Source organism: Danio rerio, chromosome 18, assembly GCF_049306965.1.
Source record: "Danio rerio strain Tuebingen ecotype United States chromosome 18, GRCz12tu, whole genome shotgun sequence".
In the NCBI taxonomy this organism is placed as follows: Eukaryota; Metazoa; Chordata; class Actinopteri; order Cypriniformes; family Danionidae; genus Danio; species Danio rerio.
In genome coordinates, this window is record NC_133193.1 from 18,922,114 (window position 1) to 18,945,515 (window position 23,402).

A 23,402-nucleotide genomic window follows, 5' to 3' on the forward strand; every position below is an offset into this window, starting at 1 on the left:
GTGTCTGACATGATCTTTATAAAGGTTCTTGTCGCGGGGGCTTCTGGGAAAAAACTGTTTGAACCAATCAGCGCGCTCTTTCAATGGAACCCGGGAGTTCACGAGGGGGATGTGTTTAGCATAGCGGCTAAAGCGAAATTATCCTATTGTAGCCACTAGAAGGATTAACAAACAGCGAGGTGGGTTGTTACATATTTATTAACTAATCAACTAGTTAATACCTAATAATTATAGTTGCTTTTGACAGGTGTGTTTTTTGCCGCGTTTGCCGACAGCACCTCATGTCAAGTTAGCTTGCTAGCCAGTAACTGAGTTCTGCTGAGTGCTGTGCTTACTAACTTACATTGTGCTAGTGTTAATGTAAATAAATCTTAAACAAGCACACACATACACACACACACGCACACACACACACACACACACACACACACAGAGAGCTATATTCATTTATTACGAGTAATCTACTAATGACTGCGTTAGTTTAATTCTCCTGTGTATAATCTCTTAATCATGTCACTGACATACCAAAGTTAACATGATAGTGATATGTGACATAAAACAAGATCCAGTTATTTCTTTGCAGTCATAATCCATTAATATGAAATTTGTTGGTTTATTAGTCTCAGTTTCATTTAGACTGTTTTAAGAGATTGAGATAAAGTTGATTTTATATTTCACCTTAATTCATAACATTAACATTATCAGTTAATATAATAGTACTGTTGTTTTTAAGTCATACTTTCATACAATTTAAAACTGAATATTCAAAGTAGCATGTCACAATGTGTCCTTGTTCAAAAATGAACTAATGTGCAATATAAAACCAACTTTGCCCCAGTCTTTGAGAGTTGTAGTGAGTGATTATAACTAACTGGTATTGGTTCATATCAGCATTTAATACAGACACTCAACTCTTCTGTTCCTGGCAGGTGGAACGGGTGCTGGACATGGATACTGAGGGTTTCGGGGAGCTCTTGCAGCAGGCAGAACAGCTTGCAGCAGAGACTGAGGCCGTGTCCGAGTTGCCCCATGTTGAGCGAAACCTTCAGGAGATCCAGCAGGCAGGGGAGCGTCTGCGTTCTCGTACTCTCACCAGAACCTCTCAAGACACCGCTGACGTAAAAGCGTGAGTCTTCAGTTTGGCATCTGCGTATAATCTGAATTGAGGTAAAGTTGGTTTTATATTCGCACATTCAGACTTTCTCCTTGATAATATAAATTTAGAAAATTATTATTTGCAAATTTAAATAAGGAAATTATATTAACAGCCAATGACTATCAAAGTACACCATTGTTTACAGTTTTTTTTTTTTTGTTTTGAAGTCATATTTAACTGCTATTTCAGACCCAATATTCAAATTAGTGTGGTAAACAATATAGGAAACGTTAAATGAACAAATGTGCGAATTTAAAACCAACTTTACCTTAATATACACTGGCATGGCTGAAAAGGACTGGTTAACCACAAAATTAAAACATGTTGGCAATTTAGTCACCCTCAAGCAATCCAACATGTATCTGACTTTTTATTTTAATTTTATTTTATGTTTTTAAGAAGTTGAATATTTTAGTAAACACCACGGTGGTTGCTGCATTCATTTGTTTTGCCTGTATGTGTTAGTTTTCACAACATACATCATGATATTTAGGATTAAATCTGAGAGCTCCCTCATACAATGGTTTCAAGACAGAGTGTGTGCTTGCTTCAGCCCCCCTTTGCCAGGACATGGAGTCCAACATAATAAACATCTACACCTACCACAACACTAAATCTGCCCCTTACAGTAATTTGTTGTGTTTTGTTAAAGTATACTCTTTGGGTCTGTTCTTCGTACGTGGATTACTTAGTTAGCTGAATTTGGTTATTGATGATTTGACACCATCCAGGATCATTTCGTGCTTTAAAACTGATTCGAGAGTTGCTGTCATAGAAACAGTTCGGGTAGCTCAAACCTGCTAGGGAGCAGGCTTATTTCATATAATCAAGTTTAGGTCAGGTCAGTTTAGGCAAAGATAGTACTGAAAGTATGTACCAAATGCAGATATTTTCTTACATTAGTAGTTATATACACTTGGGAAAATTGTTTATATATATATATAAATATAATATATTATATAATATATTATATATATTATATATATATATATATATATATATATATATATATATATATATATATATATATATATATATATATATATATATAAAGTTATTAATAAAACTTATGCAATCTGCAATTCAAAATAAAAGTACAAAGACTGCCACCCAATGGTTCAAAGAGAACATTTATTGAAATGAACTTTTTAGATTGCTTTAATACAATTTGTGTGTAATAGACATGCATAGTTTAAAAAATAAATAAATAAATATGCAGTCATAAACATGCTTTGACAGCTAATATGATGGTGATTTGATGCTTTACAAAAGTTACAGACACCTTTACCAATATCAAAATCCTTTTGTAAACATCTAGTTATTCTTTACACCGATTAAGAAACCGGCTACTATACTACTATATGCATACTTTAGTAAAGAAAATATGCTCTAACAATAAAACTAAATAAATTGCTAAATACTCTTGACACATGAAAGGGTAAAGCCTGTAGCCCATAACAAAGGTGGAAAGTTATTGCGTATCATATTTAAAAAAACGTTTTTTATGAATTTTATGTTATTTTGCTCACAAGGATAATCGAATATAAATCAGGTGATGTCATTACATTGCTTTGCTGTCAGCCAATGGTTGCATTGCTGATCATGATTTTATGGATGAATAGATCTGTCCTTCACAACACACGCAGCGATCTCAGATCAGTTTATCCAGACATTTTAATCTGATTCACAAACTTGTTTAAAAAACCAAATTAGCCAGAAATCAGTTATCAAGATTAACAGATCCAGGATCTGCTATATCATCTTAGATTATTTAAGCGAGGTACAAAGAACGAACCCCAGGGCTGCACGATATATATGACGTTGCAATATTTTGTTTGTTTGCGATTATGTATTGCAATATTTTCACAAGATTGTGAATTATAAACCTATTTGGTAAAAAATGTATAATTTTATATCGATTGGGATTAGGGTAGCGCAGTCGCCTCACAGCAAGAAGGTTGCTGGTTTGAGCCTCGGCTGGGTTAGTTGGCATTTCTGTGTGGAGTTTGCATGTTCTCCCCGTGCTTGAGTTGGTTTCCTCTGGGTGCTCAAGTTCCCCCATAAGTCTAAAGACCTGCACTAAAGGTGAAATGGGTAGGCTAAATTGTCCGTAGTGTATGAGAGTGTATGGTTGTTTCCCAGTGATGGGTTGCAGCCGAAAGGGCATCCGCTGCGTAAAACATATGCTGGATAAGTTGGCGGTTCACTCTGCTGTGGCAACCCCTGATTAATAAAGGAATTAAGCCGAAAAGAAAATGAATGAATGAATGAATGAATGGGATTATATTGTAGGTGAGCACATCTTCACATTGCAAGTTTTGGACTATAGCAGCTTTGCACATTGCGATATTGATAATAACACAATATTGAGCAGCCTTTGTCTACACCTAGAACAACCCTAAACCTACCTCTTTTAGTTACCTAATGCGTTTTATTGAAGTCTAAAATTACTCTTACAGTAACCTGTTGTGTTTTATAAATGTCTACTACACCTATCATAAGCCTAAACCAACCTATACATTAAACTGTTGTGTTTGTTAACACCTAAACATACACCTATCTCAAAAATGTTGTCAAAGCATTTGTCTATGATTAGCTCAGCTCTTCTGACACGGCTTCAAATTTGAGCTGTTTGTTCATGAGACACTGACAGTCCCATAAAAGCTTAACCAATGCACACAGTCTGAGCCAGAAAGACCCATGATTAGATCACTGTTTGACCTTTGTGTTTTTTAATTTGTTTAGTCATCATGTGACAGCATGTAAAGGGTTAAATCTTTTTCTGGCTTTGACTGCGTATGATTGGCTTATGTTTTTCACATGATGAACGAACTAATCAAACTTGATAAAAGATTTAAAAAACCTGCACAAATGTGCCTATGTGCGAATGAACAAATCACTCCCACAGAGGAGTCCTCGTTCTGGAGTCACATAAAGGATTTTTTCAAAATTAACCCATCACTACTTTGAATATCTCAGCTGTTTCTGTCTATGGAGGATAAGGGAGCTCTCAGATTTAATCTAAAATATATAAATTTGTATTCTGAAGATGAATAAAGGTCTCAGGGGATTGAAATGCAATGAGGGTGAGTAATTAATATCTGAATTTTCATTTGTGGGTTAACTAATCCTACTGAAGAATAAAGTCATGTACACCTTGATTGGCGTAAAGGTCAATAAATATACAAATATTATGTTTGCATGAGCTATTTTAATAATAAAAAAAAGTATAATTCTTTTTACATCTGTATTTTTTTTTCTTCAGATCCATCCTCTTGGGCTCTCGAGGCCTTGACATCTTCCATATTTCTCAGCGTCTTGAGAGTCTCAGTGCAGCCACTACATTTGAGCCTCTTGAACCAGTCAAGGACACTGATATTCAGGTTAGTGCCTGTTTTGTTTAAAATGTAGCATCTGTTGATATCAAAGTGCTCTAATTATCTGCATGTGCACTACCATTTAAACTAATGTATGTCCTCTGAGCTTAATTATTTGGGCTTGGTGAGATTTTTAGAATTTTAAATATTATTATGTCAGACTTTATTGTGAAACATTTTTGTCTGTATTCTAAGATGCAGATTTTTTTGTTGTGATTTTTTTTGTTGAAATAAGGATTTCTGTATTTTCTAAGCACAATGGGGTCATTTTCATAAATCTGAAGTTTTTTTTTGGTGGGTGGGGGGATCTCGGTGAGGTTCATCATCATCAAATCAGACAACCTGATGGTTTGCTCCTTCAGGGTTTATCATTGTGCATAAGAACAAGCATTGACTGCTTCATTCCAGACACTATTCAGAGATGTAATTGTAGGCGCACTCCTACCTCGTAGTCCTATAATGTGCATGTATGAGGAAGCCGCTGACAATACGCGATATTATGAAATTGCTTTAAATGCGTGCGTGGCTGTGGACACTGTTTCCTCTTTACCTTTTTCATGTCATGACTCTGTACACTCTAGGTACATTATAAATAAACCTGCAGGACACAGGTTTGTTATTATCCTCTGCATGTCATCTGTTCTTATGTCTTTATTTTAATCAGTGCTGCAGCCAGGGCCGGATTAACCAATGGGCATTATGGGCACAGGCCTGTGTGCACTTGGGGCCCCTGCAATGGGGGAAAAAATCAGATTTTGGACTGTCTTTTTAGGCTAAATACAAATAGCGCACCTAGTTGGAATAAGCTAATTGAGTGATTCCCGCCCACCACCTTTTCATTGACAGAGACAACATAACTAAGGAGTGCAACACATAGCAGCGTGTGTGAGTTTGTAAAGCACATGGCAACTTGTTTTGACGCGATTATGTACCCGGTTCGAATCCAGCGTCTGATGAACTCATTTTTCTTTTCCTCCCTCTACATATCAGATTTTGCCTAATCTTCATCAAGAGAAAGACAAGTAGGAATCATTAATAAGTGTGTGTATTATAGAAGGCTCAGATTCATAGAACTGGATTGGAGAGGTGTTCTATCCAAATCATATGCATTATAAGTGTGTAGAAGCTATACATTAAACATACTCTTAAATAAAATTGTTGTGTACTGCTTCAGTGAACTTGAAGAAGTGTATTAAAATCCAGTAACTTTCACTAGTTGTATTTGTATTATTTTTTTAAAGTGTGCTTTAAATGCTTTAAAATTTAGTTAAATCTCATTAAAAATGCATTTACTTTAAAAATGCGGCCAGTACATTATAGATTAATTTTATTTTAAAAATATTATGTTATTCTCATTTTTTAATTTACAATAGGGGTGCGACCATGTAGGGGGCCTACAAGACATTGTGCTCACGGCCCTCTGAATTCTTAATCCGGGCCTGGCTGCAGCCTTGCATCTGAAATTAGTTGGAATGTTAACGTTAAATGTTTAATGTTATGCTACTCGGTTTAATTGGACTTAATATTTTAAGACCGTTAAATGATTTTATGGCTTAAAACAGTTCGAAAAATTGACTGACTAGTAGTTTGTTTATTACATTGGGATAAATAGTCTATTATATTAAAGGAAAATTATATTCTGTGGATTTATGCTGACACAAGAGCACTAACCGAAGTAATGGCGCCATCTAGCGGCGATATGTGGATCTGTTCCGACATTGAGACAAGCCTATTTGATTAAATATTACTTACAGAAGGCATGTAGTTCATAGCTATATTACATTATAACACAGTAGTTACACAATGAGTAGACCCACATGGAATCTGCACGTGCAGAAATCCGCAGATTTTTTGCTCATCCAGTCTATTAATTTACTTGTGTAAATATGTGTAAATTTTAAATTTATTCAGTTTTTAAATTAATTTCACTAATATATTGGGTTATAATAATAGTAAAATTAAAATGTTCATATGATTAATTTACAATAAAGTTTTTAAAGTAATATGTTTAGTCTTTTAGTCGATATATTATATGAGAGACTCGCGTTGTTTACCAAATAAGGTGATCTAATTGTATTTGCATTGTAAACATTAAATAAAGTTAAAAAAGTTTTACTTTTTTAACTTCATATATTAAGTTTTTATTAATGATATTCCTAATATCATTCTGCATAAATCCAGATCATTTGTTTTTTACAAAATTCTCTGCAGAAATAGCAAAAAGCTTAAAAGACAGCATTCAACATTTAAAGTGGATCAAAATACTTTTTCAAAATCAATAGTTTTAGGACAACTTTGATCAAAGGTATTGATCCACTTCAGAGGTTGACTACTGTATATGAATGAAAAAAAGAGAATTAAAAAGCCATAACAATATTTCAGATTGGGAAACATTCCAGCGTATCAGGTGGGCAGCAGAGTAGTGATAAAATGCTGTTGTAGTTCTAGTCACATTAAAACTGGTTTAGTTCAATACAGATGCCTCTGTTGAAGTACTATTTACTGAAGAACAGCACCACCGGCCCTGATTTAAAAGTTAAAATATTACATTTAAAATAAATACCTTGTATTATCAACTGAATTGGTTCTATTACTATCTGTCCACTCCACGTAACTTGTGTGTGGAGAGTGCACTGGCGCCATTGTCCCCTTGGCTGCTGTTCCATCATCCAAGTGAATGCTGCACACTGGTGGTGGTGGTGTGAAGAGTGCTTTGGGTGTACGGCCATACACAATAAATGTGTAATTTTAATGCACATTGCTTACTTACTGTGATCTATTTTAAAATATTGGATTCTTGTGAAGGCAAAACTGAATATTTTTTGCATCATTTCTCCAGGCTTTAGTATCTAATAGTGAAAACATTCCTAAATGCTGATTTGGTGCTTACTGGCATTACTGTTGAAATGGTTGTGTTGTTTTTTGGATACATAGACAGGGCAAGTTTATTTAATAGCACATTTCGTACACAATGGAAATTCAAAGTGCTTTACATAAACACGAATAAAAGAAACAAGTATAACTAAATAAAAACAAATAAAATGTGTTAAACAGGTTTTAAAGGAATAGTAGGCCTCCGTCGGTCAGTGTTGACCATGGATGACGTATCCTAGCTCTTATATTGAGGCATGACTGATTGTCTAAGACAGCGTCGTTGGTGGCTGAAGAGACCAATACGGGAGAGGCATTTTTTACCACAGCAGTCGCATTGATAGGTGGCTCCCTGGCTGACGCTCTGCACCTTTCGGTGAACTCGCTTGTCCTCTGACGCACGCATCATGTTCTTCTCACCTGACTTGAGCTGTTTGGTCAGGGTGCACCTCCATTTCAGGCGGTCTGCTGCGAGGTCTTCCCAGGACTTGGTGTTTATGTCAAGGGCCTTCATGTCCCACTTTACAACATCTTTAAATCTCAGAAATGGGCGTCCTGTTGTTCTCTTCCCAGATGAGAGTTCTCCGTAAAGGATATCCTTTGGGATTCTCCCATCCTCCATACAGCACACATGGCCAAGCCAGCGCAGGCGACGTTGTCGGAGCATGGTATACATGCTGGGAAGGCCGGCTCGAGTCAAGACTTTGACGTTGGAGACTTTGTCCTGCCAGGTAATGCCCAGAATGCGACGCAGACCTCTTAGGTGGAAGGTGTTCAGTCTCCTCTCCTGTCTTGCATAGGTGGTCCATGTCTCACTCCCATACAGCAGAGTGCTGATGACGCAAGCATTGTACACTGCCATCTTTGTTGCAGTTGTCAGCCTATGGTTTGTCCACACTCGGGTTGTCAGGCGGGCTAGAGTAGAGGCTGCCTTCCCGATCCTCCTGTCAAGTTCAGCATCCAGGGAGAGGTTATCGGTGATGGTGGAACCCAAGTACGTGAACTGGTGGACGACATCGAGCTGGTAATCATCTACTGTGATGGTTGGTGGAGTGGCAGTGTCCTGGCTCAAGACATTTGTTTTTTTCAAACTAATGGTCAGCCCAAAGTCTTTGCAGGCCATGGAAAAATGGGTCATCAGCGACTGTAGTTCTTCCTGGGTGTGTGTGGTGACTGCAGCGTCGTCAGCAAAAAGCATGTCTCTAATCAGTGTCTCGCGTACCTTTGTCTTGGCTTTCAGGCGAGAAAGATTAAATAGCTTGCCATCTGACCTGGTGCGGAGGTAGATTCCTTCCGTTGCTGAACCAAAGGCATGCCTTTGGAGCAGGGCAAAGAAAATTCCGAACAGTGTGGGGGCAAGAACGCAGCCTTGCTTGACGCCACTGCTTATACTGAAAGGCTCAGAGCAACTGCCGTTGAACTGGACTGTTCCCTTCATATCTGTGTGGAAAGATTCAATCAAACTCTGCAGTTTTGGTGGGCAGCCAATCTTGGGGAGGATTTTAAAAAGTCCGTCTCTACTGACCAGGTCAAAGGCTTTGGTGAGGTCAATAAAGGAGATGTATAGGGGCATCTGCTGTTCTCTACACTTCTCCTGCAGTTGTCTGAGGGAGAAAATCATGTCTAACGTTGACCGTTCGGCGCAAAAACCACACTGTGACTCTGGGTAAACACGTTCAGCCAGCTTCTGCAGTCGGGCCAAGATGACCTTAGCAAATACTTTTCCAACGATGCTAAGAAGGGAGATGCCTCTGTAGTTGTTGCAATCACTTCTCTCACCCTTATTTTTGTAGAGGGTGATGATCTTAGCATCCCTCATATCCTGCGGTACGGCCCCTTCTTTCCAACACTGACAGAGGGCTTTGTGAAGAGGGTGCAGTAGGGAATCCTTGCACTGTTTCAGCAAGTCTGGAGGAATCCCGTCGCTGCCAGGGGCTTTGCCTGAGGCCAGTTTATCGATAGCCTTTCTGAGCTCTTCTGCTGTTGGCTCCTCGTCAAGTTCTTCCATGGTTGCCAGGCATTTAATGACGTCTAGTGCTGCGGAGGACACTGTGTTCTGTCTAGAGTAGAGGTCGGAGTAGTGTTCCACCCATCTCTCCATCTGTTGTTGCTTGTCGGAGATTATTTCCCCAGTAGATGACTTAAGGGGTGCCGTTTTGCACTGGGTGGGGCCTAGCGCTTTCTTAATGCCGTTGTACATGCCTCTTATGTTCCCCGCTATGGCTGCTTTCTGGATGTTGTTGCTGAGCTCTTGCCAATACTCGTTTGCGCAATATCTGGCAATGTGTTGAGCCTTGCTCCTAGTTGATCTGAGAATTTGAAGGTTCTTCTGAGTTGGTGACCGCTTGTATTCTGTCAGGGCCGCACGCTTGGCTTCTATGCATGGGATCATCGTAGAGGCCTTTGCTTCAAACCAGTCATGCGTCTTTGTGGTCCTCTTTCCAAAAGTTGCCAGGGCAGTGCGTTGCATTGTGTTTCGTAGTGATTCCCACATTTCCAGGGCAAAATCACCTGTCTGTGCGGTGTCAAGTTCTTTCACAAGGGTTTCTGCAAATTTCTGCGTCAGATCAGGCTGCGACATCCTGCTGACGTTGATGCGAGGATTCCCTTGTTTCCTTAAACGGTGAAACCTTTTTGGGTTTAACCTGATCTTGCAGCACACTAAGGAGTGGTCTGTGTCGCAATCAGCACTGTGATAAGAGCGTACGTGCAGGACGCAGTTGATAGCTGAGCGGCGAACTAAGATGAGGTCCAGCTGGTGCCAGTGTTTTGACCGCGGATGCCGCCAGGAGACTTTATGCTGGGGCTTGGTCTGGAAGTATGAGTTGGCGATGCACAGGTTGTGAAAAGCGCAAAGCTCGAGCAGGCGTTGGCCGTTCTCGTTCATTTTTCCAATGCCAAATTTGCCTAGGCACGAGGGCCATGATTCGTGGTTTGCACCCACTCTGGCATTAAAATCGCCCAGAAGTACGAGTTGTTCCTTATCAGGGATGTTGTTAATGACAGATGTTAGGTTTCCATAAAACTTATCTTTAGTTTCCAGTGTTGCGTTCAGAGTTGGAGCGTACACGCTGACAAGAGTGAGAGGGCCTGTGGTGGTGTTGAGGCGGAGGGTAAGAAGTCGTTCTGTACCATTTCTGCCTGGTTCTACCATGCTCAGTAAGTTGTTCTTCACAGCAAAAGCCACGCCATGCTGTCTGGGCTCGTCTGGGGCCCTTCCCTGCCAGTAGAAGGTGTAGTCTTTTTCTTTCAGAGTGCCTGAGTCTGCTAGTCGTGTTTCCTGTAGAGCAGCGATGTCTACGTTTAGCCTCAGTAGTTCGTTGTTAATGACAGCTGTTTTTCGTGAGTCGTCAATGCCCCGTAAGTCCTCGGAGAGGCCCGTAAGCATTGTACGGACATTCCAGCATCCCAGTTTTAGAGCTGGTCTCTTTCTCTGTGTTATTTTATTGTCTGGTGCGATGGTTGCAGTCTGCTGTTCGAAATGCTCCTATTCCCCATGCACCCAATGAGGAAAGCAGACTGGCGGGGCAGTACCTAATTGACTGGGGGCTGCCCAGCTTGAGGCGGGCAGTGACTGTCCAGTGGGACCCGAAGATCCCTCCCACCGTCGGGAGCAGTCCCTGGCGCCTTGCTCTACGCCAACCGAGCTGTGGCTTATAACCGGTAAACTACTGCTCCCCGTGTTGTATCCACGCCAGAGTGCTAGCGAGGCTGGAGTGTCCTCTCCAGGGTGTGCGAGATCGGATACTAGCCAGGGCAATGTATTATGGAGGACAGGCTGTTGCCCATGTAGCGGGTCCCCCCTCTCCACGTTGTCGACAAATCCAAAGGAACAGCAGGGCTGCTACAGTTTGGTATCGGCGCCGTCGCAGGAGTTGCCAGAGTGAGGCTGCAAACAGCGTTAAACTGCCTTAGGGACTCCGACTCCGGATTTTTCCTCGAGGTTTACTCCTGAAGCCTTTTCCATGAATGGATATAGCCGCAAGGCAGCGGAGGTTTGAAAACAGGGTTGCCTTCCCCTAGATGATCTGCCTTCCCAGGCTAACGAATATCATCTCCCCGAAGCAACTGGTTGTAAGGCGCCAGTGACCCGCCTGCGCCCCTTCTCCTGTCAGTGAAAACAGTTCCGCCGGGTTTGGTAGCTAAACCACACTTGAAGGCCAGGAGCTGGACTTGGTTGTCAGAGGCTATTTGAGACGCACGCCGTATAGGGGTACTTTATAGATAGTGGGAGCTTATCCCCATTACCGCCCCCGGCTATGACAACCTTGGAACCTTGGTTTTAAAGGAATAAAAAAGAACAGAAAGACAATAGTTTGATTCGTTGGACGTAGCACAGTGCTCGTTCATTGAGTGCTGCTCATACATGATTATTTGATGAATATAAAGTAACTCTAAATCTTTATTGTCACTTTTGATCAATTTTATGTGATCCTTGATACAATCCTCAATACAATTATTTATTTCATTAATATTCATTAATATTTCTAAAAGCCAAAAAAAATCCCCAACTTTTTACCATAGAATTTAGTTGTTGTTATTGCTTTGTTATTGTTATTGCTTTTCTCTGTTAGTGATGTACTCTGAATTGATTTAATAATTTGATGAGACATTCTGCATCATTGCCTCAGTAGAAGACAAATAAACATGAAACATTCTCCACACTCAGCCCATTTATAATTAGCGCTATGCTGTTGCCTTCAGAGTTTGAGAAACAGGATGGGTCTAATGGGTTTGTGTGTATGTGTTTATCTTCATGGCAACATGCTTTCCTTCTGTTGATGTTTATGGATATTATTATTATTGCTCCTTAGTGCAGCTTTTCTTTCGTGTTTCATATCCCCCTGCATTTCCTGTAGTTTAAGTGGTTTAGGCATTTGTGAAGGCGGGTTAAGTGCAGAGTGTTGAGCAATTATATAGTGCATTCTGTGAATTGGATTATATGTCAGTTTGCTAAGGCGCGACAGTAGCAGTAGGCTTCCACTGAATTCAGCACTAAGTGCATTTATAAGAGTAAGAAAGGCTGGATGGCCAAGAGACGTGATGTGGCAAAATGTGGAGTTATGTCATCATCCCTAAAAACTGATTTCATTGAAATTACACAGTTTAAGTGTTTAGCATTTTTGCTGACAGCTGACATTGTGAATTACATGTTAAAATCAATAATGAACTAAACTGATGTTCATGACATCACATACACAAACATAACAGGGGTTAGTACGCCCCCGTGTGGTTGTTTCTGATATTAGACATTTATTAGATGAATGCATTCATTACTAATGGCAACTGTTCTGGTACACAAAGTACCAAAAGACAAATAAAGCATGTGGGTTCAGAGAGGGACAGAAGGGTGGTGTTCATGGTGACGGCACTATTATCCCACAGGTTTAGTGAATTATAGTGAGCTCAACAGAGCCATGAATCAGCAGTGAAGTCAGGGATGATGAGCTGGAACCACATGAAATTAAAGTGTTCTTGCGGCTTTTTGTCTAGTCTGCTGCACCTCATGGCATTGCGAGTCAATTATACTGTTTAAAATGGCATATTTAGAGCAATTCTACAGTCTGAGTGCCGTGGCATAAGGATTTCTTTTTTTTTTAAAATCTGTGTATTAGGACTGTACAATGTATTGTTTCAGCGTCAATATCACAATGTGTTTGTTCACAATATTCAGATCGCAATATATGCAATGTTGAGTTGGGATTATAGCTGACCAGAAGTCACAGGTCAAAACACAAGGAGTTTGTGGAGACACTGCAGAATTTTATCACCTGCATGTGTTTTTAGGGCCAGTGATTGTAAATAATTTAAAGCATTTAATAGCGCTTAAAGAAGATTAATTATAATGAATTAATCATCTGATGAAGACTATGCAATGTTATTTTACAGTTGATTACTCATTTTCTGTATCCGAATACTGTTAGACTCTCTCCATAAACCATAAAGCATCTCCATAAAGTTGCGGCTGGAAGGGCATCCGCTGCTTAAAACATGTGCTGGATAAGTTGGCGGTTCATTCCGCTGCGGCAACCCCAGATTAATAAAGGGATGAAAGGCCGAAAAGAAAATGAATGAATGAAATATTGTGTTGTAAATCTTAAATCATTTTAAACAGGTCTTAATTTGCCTAAGTTCCTGTAAAGCTACCTAATTGGGCTGACAGCCATCCAATCATTAACATTCCATCTCAATAATCTTTTTATTTATTAACTCTATTTACCAATATGGAATAATTATCTTTCTTACAATAACATTAGTTCACATTAGATCACAATCTCGATTTGACCCTACACATGATCTTATTTTAGCTTTTCTACGATTCAGCCAATTATGTTTTCAAGGTCAGGAGAAAAGCTTAAAGGCAGTCGCACAAGTCTTCACAGGAACATGAACACCTTCAAATGGCGTAAAAAGTGTCACATACTGTATTTATAAGGTATAATTCACCCAGAAATGACATTTCTGTCTGCGGCCGCGAAATCACACGTGAGCTGACCACGATTGTAAGCAAAACAATTGTGATTCACATTTTAGCCAGAATCGTGGAGCCCTTTAGAAACCCTGTCTTGTGATACTATTTCACGTTTTACAACTAAATGACATGGTCTTTTCTAATTTCTGTTAGACTGTCTTCAAAAAACTGACTGCAACTGAATTTTATATCTGAATTTGAGGCATTTGTTATGTGTGGTATAGTTCTTGTACATAATTTAATTCAGTATTGGAAAATATATCAGTTTTGCTTTGTTAATCCAATGACAGAGTGGTCAAGAAGAAATTCATCATTTAATGTCTTACAAGAAAAGTTATAACGACTAAGGGCTGAGAGATTTTTGCAGCAGTGCTCTGTACTCGTCTCAGTAAAACATTATATTCCTTATTTCTTAAAGTGCTTCAGTTTGAGAGGAATCTACTTGATGAGTCTGTTTTTTTAGCCACAGTATTGATTGCTTTAAGTATTAAAGTGATCCATCGTTGTGAACGCAATTTTAACAATATTAATAATGATGCATAATGATGTCCAGTATAATATGAGTTAAAAGGAGCACTTTTGTGGTTTTGTGTCGATGAAGAGGTACTGCGAGTCTTTTTGAATGGCACTTGATGTCTTACTGAAGGGTTGTGGGATACTTATGGTTGGAAAACATTGATCTGAACTAGTGATTATCTTTAATTTATCCAGCTCTATGAACTACTATTTTGAAAGGCAAGGCTTTTCTGCAGTCTGTGTGGAAGAGAACATTAAGATATTTTATAAGTTGATTTTAGGCGTTTAAAGGGGTATTTCACCCTAAAATTACAATTTACTTACTGTTTAATCACACTCAAGTAATTTCAAACATTTATGAATTTCTTTATTTTGTTGAACACTAAAAAATAAATTTAGAAAAATTCTTAAAACTTGTTGCATTCAGCATCCATGGAAGGTAAGATAAATACTATGGAGGTCATTGGTTTTTAGCTATTTCCAAAATATTTATTTTGTGTTCAACAGAGAAAAGAAAGTCAATCAGGTTGGAAACAAGTGAAGGGTGAGTAAACGACCAAATTTTCAGTTTTGAGTGAACTATCCATTAAGGGCGTACTCACACTAGGTACAGTTGACTTGAATCGTGCTGCCATTGCTTTAGTTATATCGTTTTGTGCTATTTTTAGTCATTTGGAATTGACTGGGTGCGATTCGAACCATTCACACTTGTCAAACAAACCAGGAAATGTGCCCAGGCAGGGTTCGCATAGCCTAGTGTGAGTGAACCCTAAGGTTTACAGCAGACAAGAAAAAAAACTGAAAATAACTACAAGTCAGGACTTAATAATTCTGCTGTTTTTCAGACATCACATAGCAATACCTCTTAAAATCTTCCGGTAATATTTAACATTTTTTGTCTATTAATATCAGGCAAATTTGAAAAGATGGTAATTGGATGATCCTTCAATTACGTCTTACTATGAGGCATAAATATATTCTCAGCTATTTCACTGTTATAGATCCTGATCGAGAGTTCTCTGTTGACTCATCAAGTCGTGTAATAATCTACTTGGTTTTTCGCTTCCTGAAGGTTCGAAGCAATCTACCCCCACCCATCTTTTCCTCTCCTTATCTTTTCTCTCCCTCTCTGTCGTCTTTTTTGTCAGACATATTTTTGTGGTGGGCCTGCCAGAGTGCAGCTCTGCTCTTACTGGAAGTGCACTTACTGGCACTTTCCTCACCTCCCTCCCTACCCGAATGAGTGTGCGGCTGACAGTCTCATTTTCAGTACAACTCTGATTGACTCTGAGGGCTATGAGATTTAATATCTTCCTTTTGTCAGACTTGTGTAACTGCACTTCCATTTATCACCATCTTCATTCTCGTTATGTATACCCTCAATCTCCTACTGAAAAGATGTTTAGACTCGCATTAAAGCCACTCCTGAATAAAACAAAGATGCTGCAGGTGCCGTTCTCAGAAATGCACCGTTACAGTTGTGCCGAGACATCCAGATGTGCATCGATCCTGTGAGGACGCAGCAGTGTGTGTAAATTGTATACTGTGCATGCTCCATAAGGCTGTGGAGCTGCCTGCCTGAAGACAAAGGAAATGCATGCTGCTGATGAGGCGTAGTCTCCTGCTTTTCTCTCGCCTTCTGCGTTTGCATGTGTGGGCAAATATACAGCCTTCTGCAACCCACGTGTATCCTTTATAAAAGGAATCATTTTTGTTTTAACATTACAAAAGGCAGGAACACTCCATTGCTATGCCTATATCTTGTAGGCGAAAAGGTGGTCACCTTAAATGATGGACAAAAAGAAAGAGGATCTACCAGAGCAAAATGGCGCAGAATCAGGCAATGCATCTGGTCTTTTTGCTGTAATTCCCACTTCCGCTTCCATCTTTCCTGCACCATGCCTTTGCATCAAAGTGCGTTATCTAATATACGCACAACAGTTGGTGCAGGATAAGTGTAAATAGCTCTACATGTGGAGTCTGATCTCTGGTCAGTGCACTCTGTTCATTAACTAAACATGACTCTTAAGAGGATTATTAGCCCAGTTTCTGGACAGGATGTCGAAAGCCATCAGGAGAGTGTATGTGGGGGGGGAATCCATTACCATAATTGCACTGCGCTAGCAGAAGAGGAAAAAGGAAGGATGCCGAGATGTTTAAAAAAAGGAAGAAATGAGTGAGAGTGAAAGAGGAGGCTGGCAGGGATGCTGGAGGAGAGATGAGGAGGAGGGGTGGGTAGCTGATGGTGAACAGGCACACGGATCAGGTTGAATAATGACTTCTCTTCAGTTTCCCCCCTGTGTCTCTGGGATGACTTGGTACGCTCCGCCTCCGACAATAAAGCAGCCCACAGTAACCCTGCTCGTGGCTCATATCTAGGTTCAGACCACTGGGCCGACTGAGGTAAAGAAGAGTGCATGTGGCAGACACAGTCTGGGCCTCTGGTGAAGAAGGTCAGAAACGCCCTAGAAATGCACTGGCCTGGTTCTGCAGAACAAGGAAGATGGAGAGGGTACATGCAGAGGACCGGCTCACTGCTCCCAGACACTTCCACATCTCAGCAACACTTTCCAGCAGGTTAAACCAGAGCATGAGTGAGTATCACCTACACGTACATTCATGCTCGCTACAGAGCATATACCTTGGTCAGTCGATTTTAACAGGAAGATGAGACTGCCGCCTTCTCCGAAGGGACACTGAAGATGGCGAGGAGGAGGATGAGGATGAAGGCTTGTCTGTCACAGGAAGTGGTGGGGTTAGGGTGGGGTTCCTTCACTCCATCTCATTGTTCAAAAGTAAAGGAAAGGAAAGAAAAAAGAGACGGATATAGATATAGAAAGGGATGTTTTAGCTTAAATCGATTGCTGTGGTGTCGGATAGAGAAAGAATGCGTGCCTTTTGTCCAGCTTGTGCATTCGATGCAATCCATGTCAAATTTCTGCTATGTGTTCCTGCTTATTTTCACTATACCTCTCAAACTGTGAGGGTCATTGTCAGTGCATTGCATAATTTCTGATGTTAAAATGTATACACAGCCTCAAAGTGCGTATTTTATGAAAATGTATGAATTCCATATGTTGCATTTAGGACAATGTCTTTACTGAATATGTGTGTGCTTAATTTATCCGAATCAAATAGAATTTTCCAGAAATTCATGTCGTAGAATTGTATGGTGTACGGTAAACTGCGCTTTTATCCTAAGTGATATGCAAATTGTTTTTATGGCAGCCTTTGGTCACATTTTTTTTTAGCATGGTTAGATTGCTGAAATTTTACCTCTGAAGACATCTAATCATTGTACAGTGCGAATTCCACATCCAGTTTCTTCTAAGAACTATTTCCATTCGACATGGCTAACAGTGTTTTGAAAAGCCATCTGCGATGGCATTCTTCACCATATGTAGTAAGCATACTCTCGAGTGAGGCATGACCCAAGAGCATCCATGTAAAATGTGCTTCATTTGTGGGTACTTCATGAAAAGCGCTGATGCCTAAAGGGGGCGCTGTTCTGTAGCTAGCATTTGGAGGAGCTGTGACTGAGCAAGAAATAGTGCTGGAAAGTACAAAATGTTGGCTGCTTCCACACCTTAACCCCCCCCCTTATCCACTTACCGTCGCTCCATCAGATCGCCTTATTCAGATGTGTCACTTCCCCAAATCAGAATAAATCAATCTTCATCTACAGCTGTCAGTCAGAGTGTGGATGGGTTGATGGGGGTCGTGCGATCCTGATGAGGGGGGAGGATTGAAGCGTGGAGTCATTCGAGGGGGAGGGGACGGCATGATTCAACTCAGTCCTGGAGACTTGGTTAAGAAAAGGGTGTGAATGGAAAATGGTCGACGCCTGTATTTCTAAAATCTTAACAGTTTTAATGATATAGTCACTAAAGCATCTCAAATGACTTTTCAGTGGTCCATGGTGTTTTAATGACATGATTATATTCAAACCTGGAAAAATTTGTTTGAGGCGTTTTAATACTCCATTCATGTTACAACAATAAAAACAGATGATTGCAGATTCCAGCTCAGAGGTTGTGTTTCTCTCCATCGTTCAATATCGGCTTTTCAGCGATCTAATGATTCTCTAAACCCATCAGAACCAGCTTCCTTTTCCATCAATACCACTCCCTAACTCAACCCCCACTCGATGTGTGTGTTACACGTCGTTCTAGTGACTTCTCTGTCCTTAGAATCAGCTGCTGGATCTATTTGCTGTGTGTTTAATCAAAATGAATGCGGGTGTGTGAATGTTTGCTACCCAGCTGCACATCAAATACGAGTGCATCCATACAGGTTGCTCAAGCTGCGCATTCGACATCCAGTCAGAAAACGTAGCTTGAATATCTGTGCTAAGCTACTGATGTGTGCTTTTTCCATCTGTGATCCAAAAAAGACGACATTTTAGATGATGATGGCCCATAAATACACATAAGCATCTGTTGGGTATATGATTTGCATTGGGGAACATTCTAGTTTGGGTTAAGTCTGGTTTTTAACTTGCAGTTATATAGGCAGTGGTCCGAAAGGTGTTTGATTGATGCAAACGAATTACTTTGAACCACATTTTCCAAATGAAATTCTGTGCGTTAGATGCTAGATGTCTTGAATGTGCAGTACTTTTAGTTCACTCTAGAATGTAGGGAACCAAAGCTTTGCTGAACCAGCTCTGACCAGCCGAGAGCCGCCATTTTGGGGCGAGCAATCTCACACAGGGTCGATCCTAAACACATTTTTAACAATGATTTTGATAATGATGGCAATTCTCCATCTCTGGCCTGTGGCGCCTTGCATCTTGGAGGAAGTATGGAGGGAAGGAGAGAGAAAGGGAGAGAGGGCGTGTGCTCTGCATGCAGAAAAGGGGAAAGTAGGTTGCAGTGCGTTTAACCTCCATGCCGTGTCTCTTGTTCCAGGGCTTTCTGAAGAACGAGAGAGACAATGCACTGCTGTCAGCTATCGAGGAATCACGCCGCAGGGTAAGTGTCTTCCTTTACCTCACTATACCATTTTACATCCATTTATTTGCTCAATCGATCAAACAGCGTCTTGCCACAAAACACAGGAAATTTTATGAGTTTTTACCAATATTATATCTTACTTTAATGCAATACATATTGCATAGACATCATCATGTGCGCTATTTACCTGGTAGCTCCTTTAAAATTGCTAGAGGTTTTTGCTTATTCGGTTTCAGGTCAAATCCCCTTTTTTCCCTTATTGCCTCTTAAGCCCCTGTCAGCAAGGTAAAAACAGGCCTTTTCACCTGTTATTATCCATCTCTCAGCAGCAGAAAGCTGCCCTCTGCCAGGTCAATATCCCATCCATCTCTTCTCAGTCTAGTCATCAAACCTCTCAGGAGGAGGAATGTCAGCAAAGAGATGGACAGAGGATAATTTGCTCACCAAAGGAGAGGTGTTACTCTCACACACACAGATGGCCTGTGTGTGACAACTTAGTTTTGGTGAATTTTTTTTGTGTGTGTCATCTAGCACCACAGTGGAATTTATGTCCATCACAGTCATGCTCAAAATCAAATTTTGAGTGTTTTTATTATATAAATACTAATATACATTTTTTATTTTAATATTTTTTTTTCTCACAGGCAATCAAACTTTTGTTTGATTTATATTTATTTAAAAATATTATTTATGAAAATAAAACATTCACTATCCAAAACTGGATCAGGAGGCAACTTATTTTAACTATTTTGGCCTATTGTGAGGAATATTACACTTTTAATTTAAAAATCTATTACAATTTTCATTTTTTTGTTTTAATTTAGCAGCGCATTCATACCACTATTTTTTGCACCTATAGAGTCAGTAAAGGACCACAGACACCTGCATCGTGCGGTATCCAGTTTTCTAAAAACTACACTCTTCCAGCAGTTCATACTCGCATCCAAGATCTTCCTAAATGAAAGTGAAAGTGTTAAACTGCAGTTAAGGTCGACAAATTAAAAAATGAAACACCTGAAATTACATGAAACTCCAGAGAACAATGTGTATAGTGTAGTGATGCAGTGACGTTAATCCAACTATGTGCTTTAACATGTAAAACGAGATCATGAAACGAACATTCTAAAAGTTACTCATCTAAACACCTTAATCATATTGTTGTCTTATTCAGATTAAGGCAAATAATTTGATTACTGATGTCCATGTAAGCGTAGTCATTGATTGTTAAAATTGCACATAAATGTGTAGTTCCTAATAAAGTAACCATCAAAATATTGAGCAATTAAATAACTATACACCATACTCATTTACTAATGTTAGTTAGTTAAGACACCAAGTTTAAATGAAGTACATTCCAGCATTACTACCAGTTCTACTGGTACTAGTTCCTTAACCGTTATCAAAGCTGTACGGTATTGTTTTGCCTCTAACTCAAAAAGCCTCTTTTCCTCTGTGGATTTTTACCTGATTCACATTAACTTCAATATGCCCCGCTGATATTATCTCCCTCATTCCATCATTATTGCGCTCGATTCCAAAATCTCTTCCTCCAGAGTTCACAAGCCCTTTTTAATTAGAGCGCTCTCAATTATCACACGTTGATCCGCCGGGAACGAGTAAAATAGACGAAAGGTCTTCGGATTCAATCAGGGTACGGGCTAAATCGGTAGTAGGCGTGAAGACAGACCCAGATAGCGGCACAGTTCCATTAGCGAAGGCCTCCACACATCCAGGCTTTAGCGGGCCAGACCCAGTTTGAGTCTCCCCAGGCCCAGCTCTCGTTCCTTGTCCCTGGGAGGTGGGATTGGGGGAGGGGGCGAAGATAGCGGTGCCCGTTAGCGCTTATTGTGCACAGCACGATTTCCAGATCCAGGCTGCTCCCTCTTACTCCGCTAGCTATTTTTAATGCGTCACATGTTGAGTAACCTATATATTCACTGATGGCTTTGTAGTTTCACTTGCTTTACTCTGTTTTATCACATGCGGTCTGTTTGTCTTATGTGTGATTGGTGCTCTGTTACACTCATTCTGTCTCTCTCGCAGACGTTTTTGCTGGCGGAGGAGTACCACCGAGACTCTATGTTGGTGCAGTGGGAGCAGGTGAAGCAGAGAGTGTTGCACACCCTGCTGGGAGCTGGAGAAGATGCACTGGACTTCAGCCAGGAAGTGGAGGTCTGAGGAACAACACGTGAATATGTACACACAGGGTGTAATGATGGAGCTCTTTTGTGTTGTAGTTAATAGCACACACTTCCCTCGCTTCACACGTGATGTGTCCGTGAAGCACAAACGCTCTTGTTTAGCATCCGAAGAGCTTGTTCAGATCTGTTGGCGTGATAGGAACAGCCTGTGGCTACATTTGGCCTGGATCTGGAGCGCTAGTGAAATCTTATCTGGCAAGAGCTCTTCTTGTAGCCCTTTTCAAAACATTGTCTATTAGTAATAATAATTAGAGTAATAATAAAATTATATTATATATATTATATTATATTATATTATATTATATTATATTATATTATGTTATGTTATATTATATTATATTATATTATATCATATTTATATTATATTATATTATATAACTCAGTGCTCAGTGTAATTGAGTACAAACCATTTTGAAAGTGAATGTTTTTATCCATGCATTTTGGTGCATTTAAACAAAACAGATTTATTAAACTGTTATATTTATTAAATTATATTTTAGTCACCAAACACATTTAGAAATTAAAAGATAATACAATGAAATTCATATTCATAAAATATTGCAAAAAAAAATACAACCTACAAAATATCACCAAAATTTTTCACATTTTTTTGCTTCTCTTGATTTTCCCTCTTTTTAAGATTTGTATTTAATATTTTTCTATAACATATTAATTTGGGTGTACTAGTTTTTGGACTGTTATTATAAGTTATTTTGTTATTTAAACTCCAGATTTTACTTCAGGACTGACTAATTTATATGCACAAATATAATATTCTATAGATTCCTATTAAAAATATGATTTTAAAATGTCTTAAATTTCAAAAATGATAGTTTAAACGTCTTAAATTCACTGAAATATGGTGTTGTAGATCTTAAATACAAATTTTCTTAATTCTTTTAAATACTAAGTAAAACTTACTATTCAAATATGGTTTAATTATCTTCCTTACAATCACATTTGTTGAAAAGTTCTTGAAAAGTGAAAAGTTTATTATATATATTTTTTGAAAAATGTGGTTAAGAAATAACAGAATTTTGATAAAGTAAAAAAAAAAATCACTAGCCATTACAAAAAACCTTAGCATTCTCCCCTGTGAAAGTCTGACATTTCATTCATAACGGTCTTAAAAAGGTCTTAAATTTGACTTGATGAAACCTGTAGAAACCCTATATTATATTATATTATATTATATTATATTATATTATATTATATTATATTATATTATATTTTATTATATTATATTATATTATATTATATTATATTATATTATTCATTCATTATTCATTTTCTTTTCAGCTTAGTCCCTGTATTAATCTGGGGTTGCCGCAGCAGAATGAACCGCCAACTTATTCAGCATATGTTTTTCACAGCGGATGCCCTTCCAGCTGCAACCTATCACTAGGAATCACCCATACACTCTCATTCACACACACATACACTACGGCCAATTTAGCTTACTCAATTCACCTATACCGCATGTCTTAAAACTTGTGGGGGAAACCGGAGCAGCCAAGGTAAACCCACGCCAACACGAGGAGAACATGCAAACTTCACACAGAAATGCCAACTGACCCTACCAAGGCTCCAACCAGCGACCTTCTTGGTGTGAGGCGACATTACTACCCACTGCGCAACCGCATCGCCTATATTTAGGCCCACAAGGAATCTGCGCGCGCAGAATTCCGCAGATTTCTGCAGATTTTTAGCCCATTATTAATTCTGGTTATTTACTTGAGTAAATGTGTAAATCTGAATTTATTCAGTTTTTATTCAGTAATTTATTACTTTTTACTTAATATATTAAGGTTTTAGTTATGATACTACGCTGGATACTCCCAAAATAATTCCACA

At 39.3% G+C, this 23,402-nt stretch overlaps 1 protein-coding gene across 3 annotated transcripts in view; it reads left to right on the plus strand.

The window, feature by feature from the left end:
• The window catches only part of nup93 (nucleoporin 93), a 46,455-nt gene that overhangs the window by 6,158 nt on the left and 16,895 nt on the right, over positions 1-23,402 (plus strand). Inside the window, 5 exon segments of one of the 3 annotated variants that reach the window (NM_130981.2) lie at positions 108-179; positions 930-1,126; positions 4,422-4,539; positions 19,303-19,365; positions 21,391-21,519. In NM_130981.2, the coding sequence (NP_571056.2) occupies positions 948-1,126; positions 4,422-4,539; positions 19,303-19,365; positions 21,391-21,519 (489 nt within the window). In that variant the 5' untranslated portion in view covers positions 108-179; positions 930-947. 3 annotated transcript variants of the gene reach the window in all.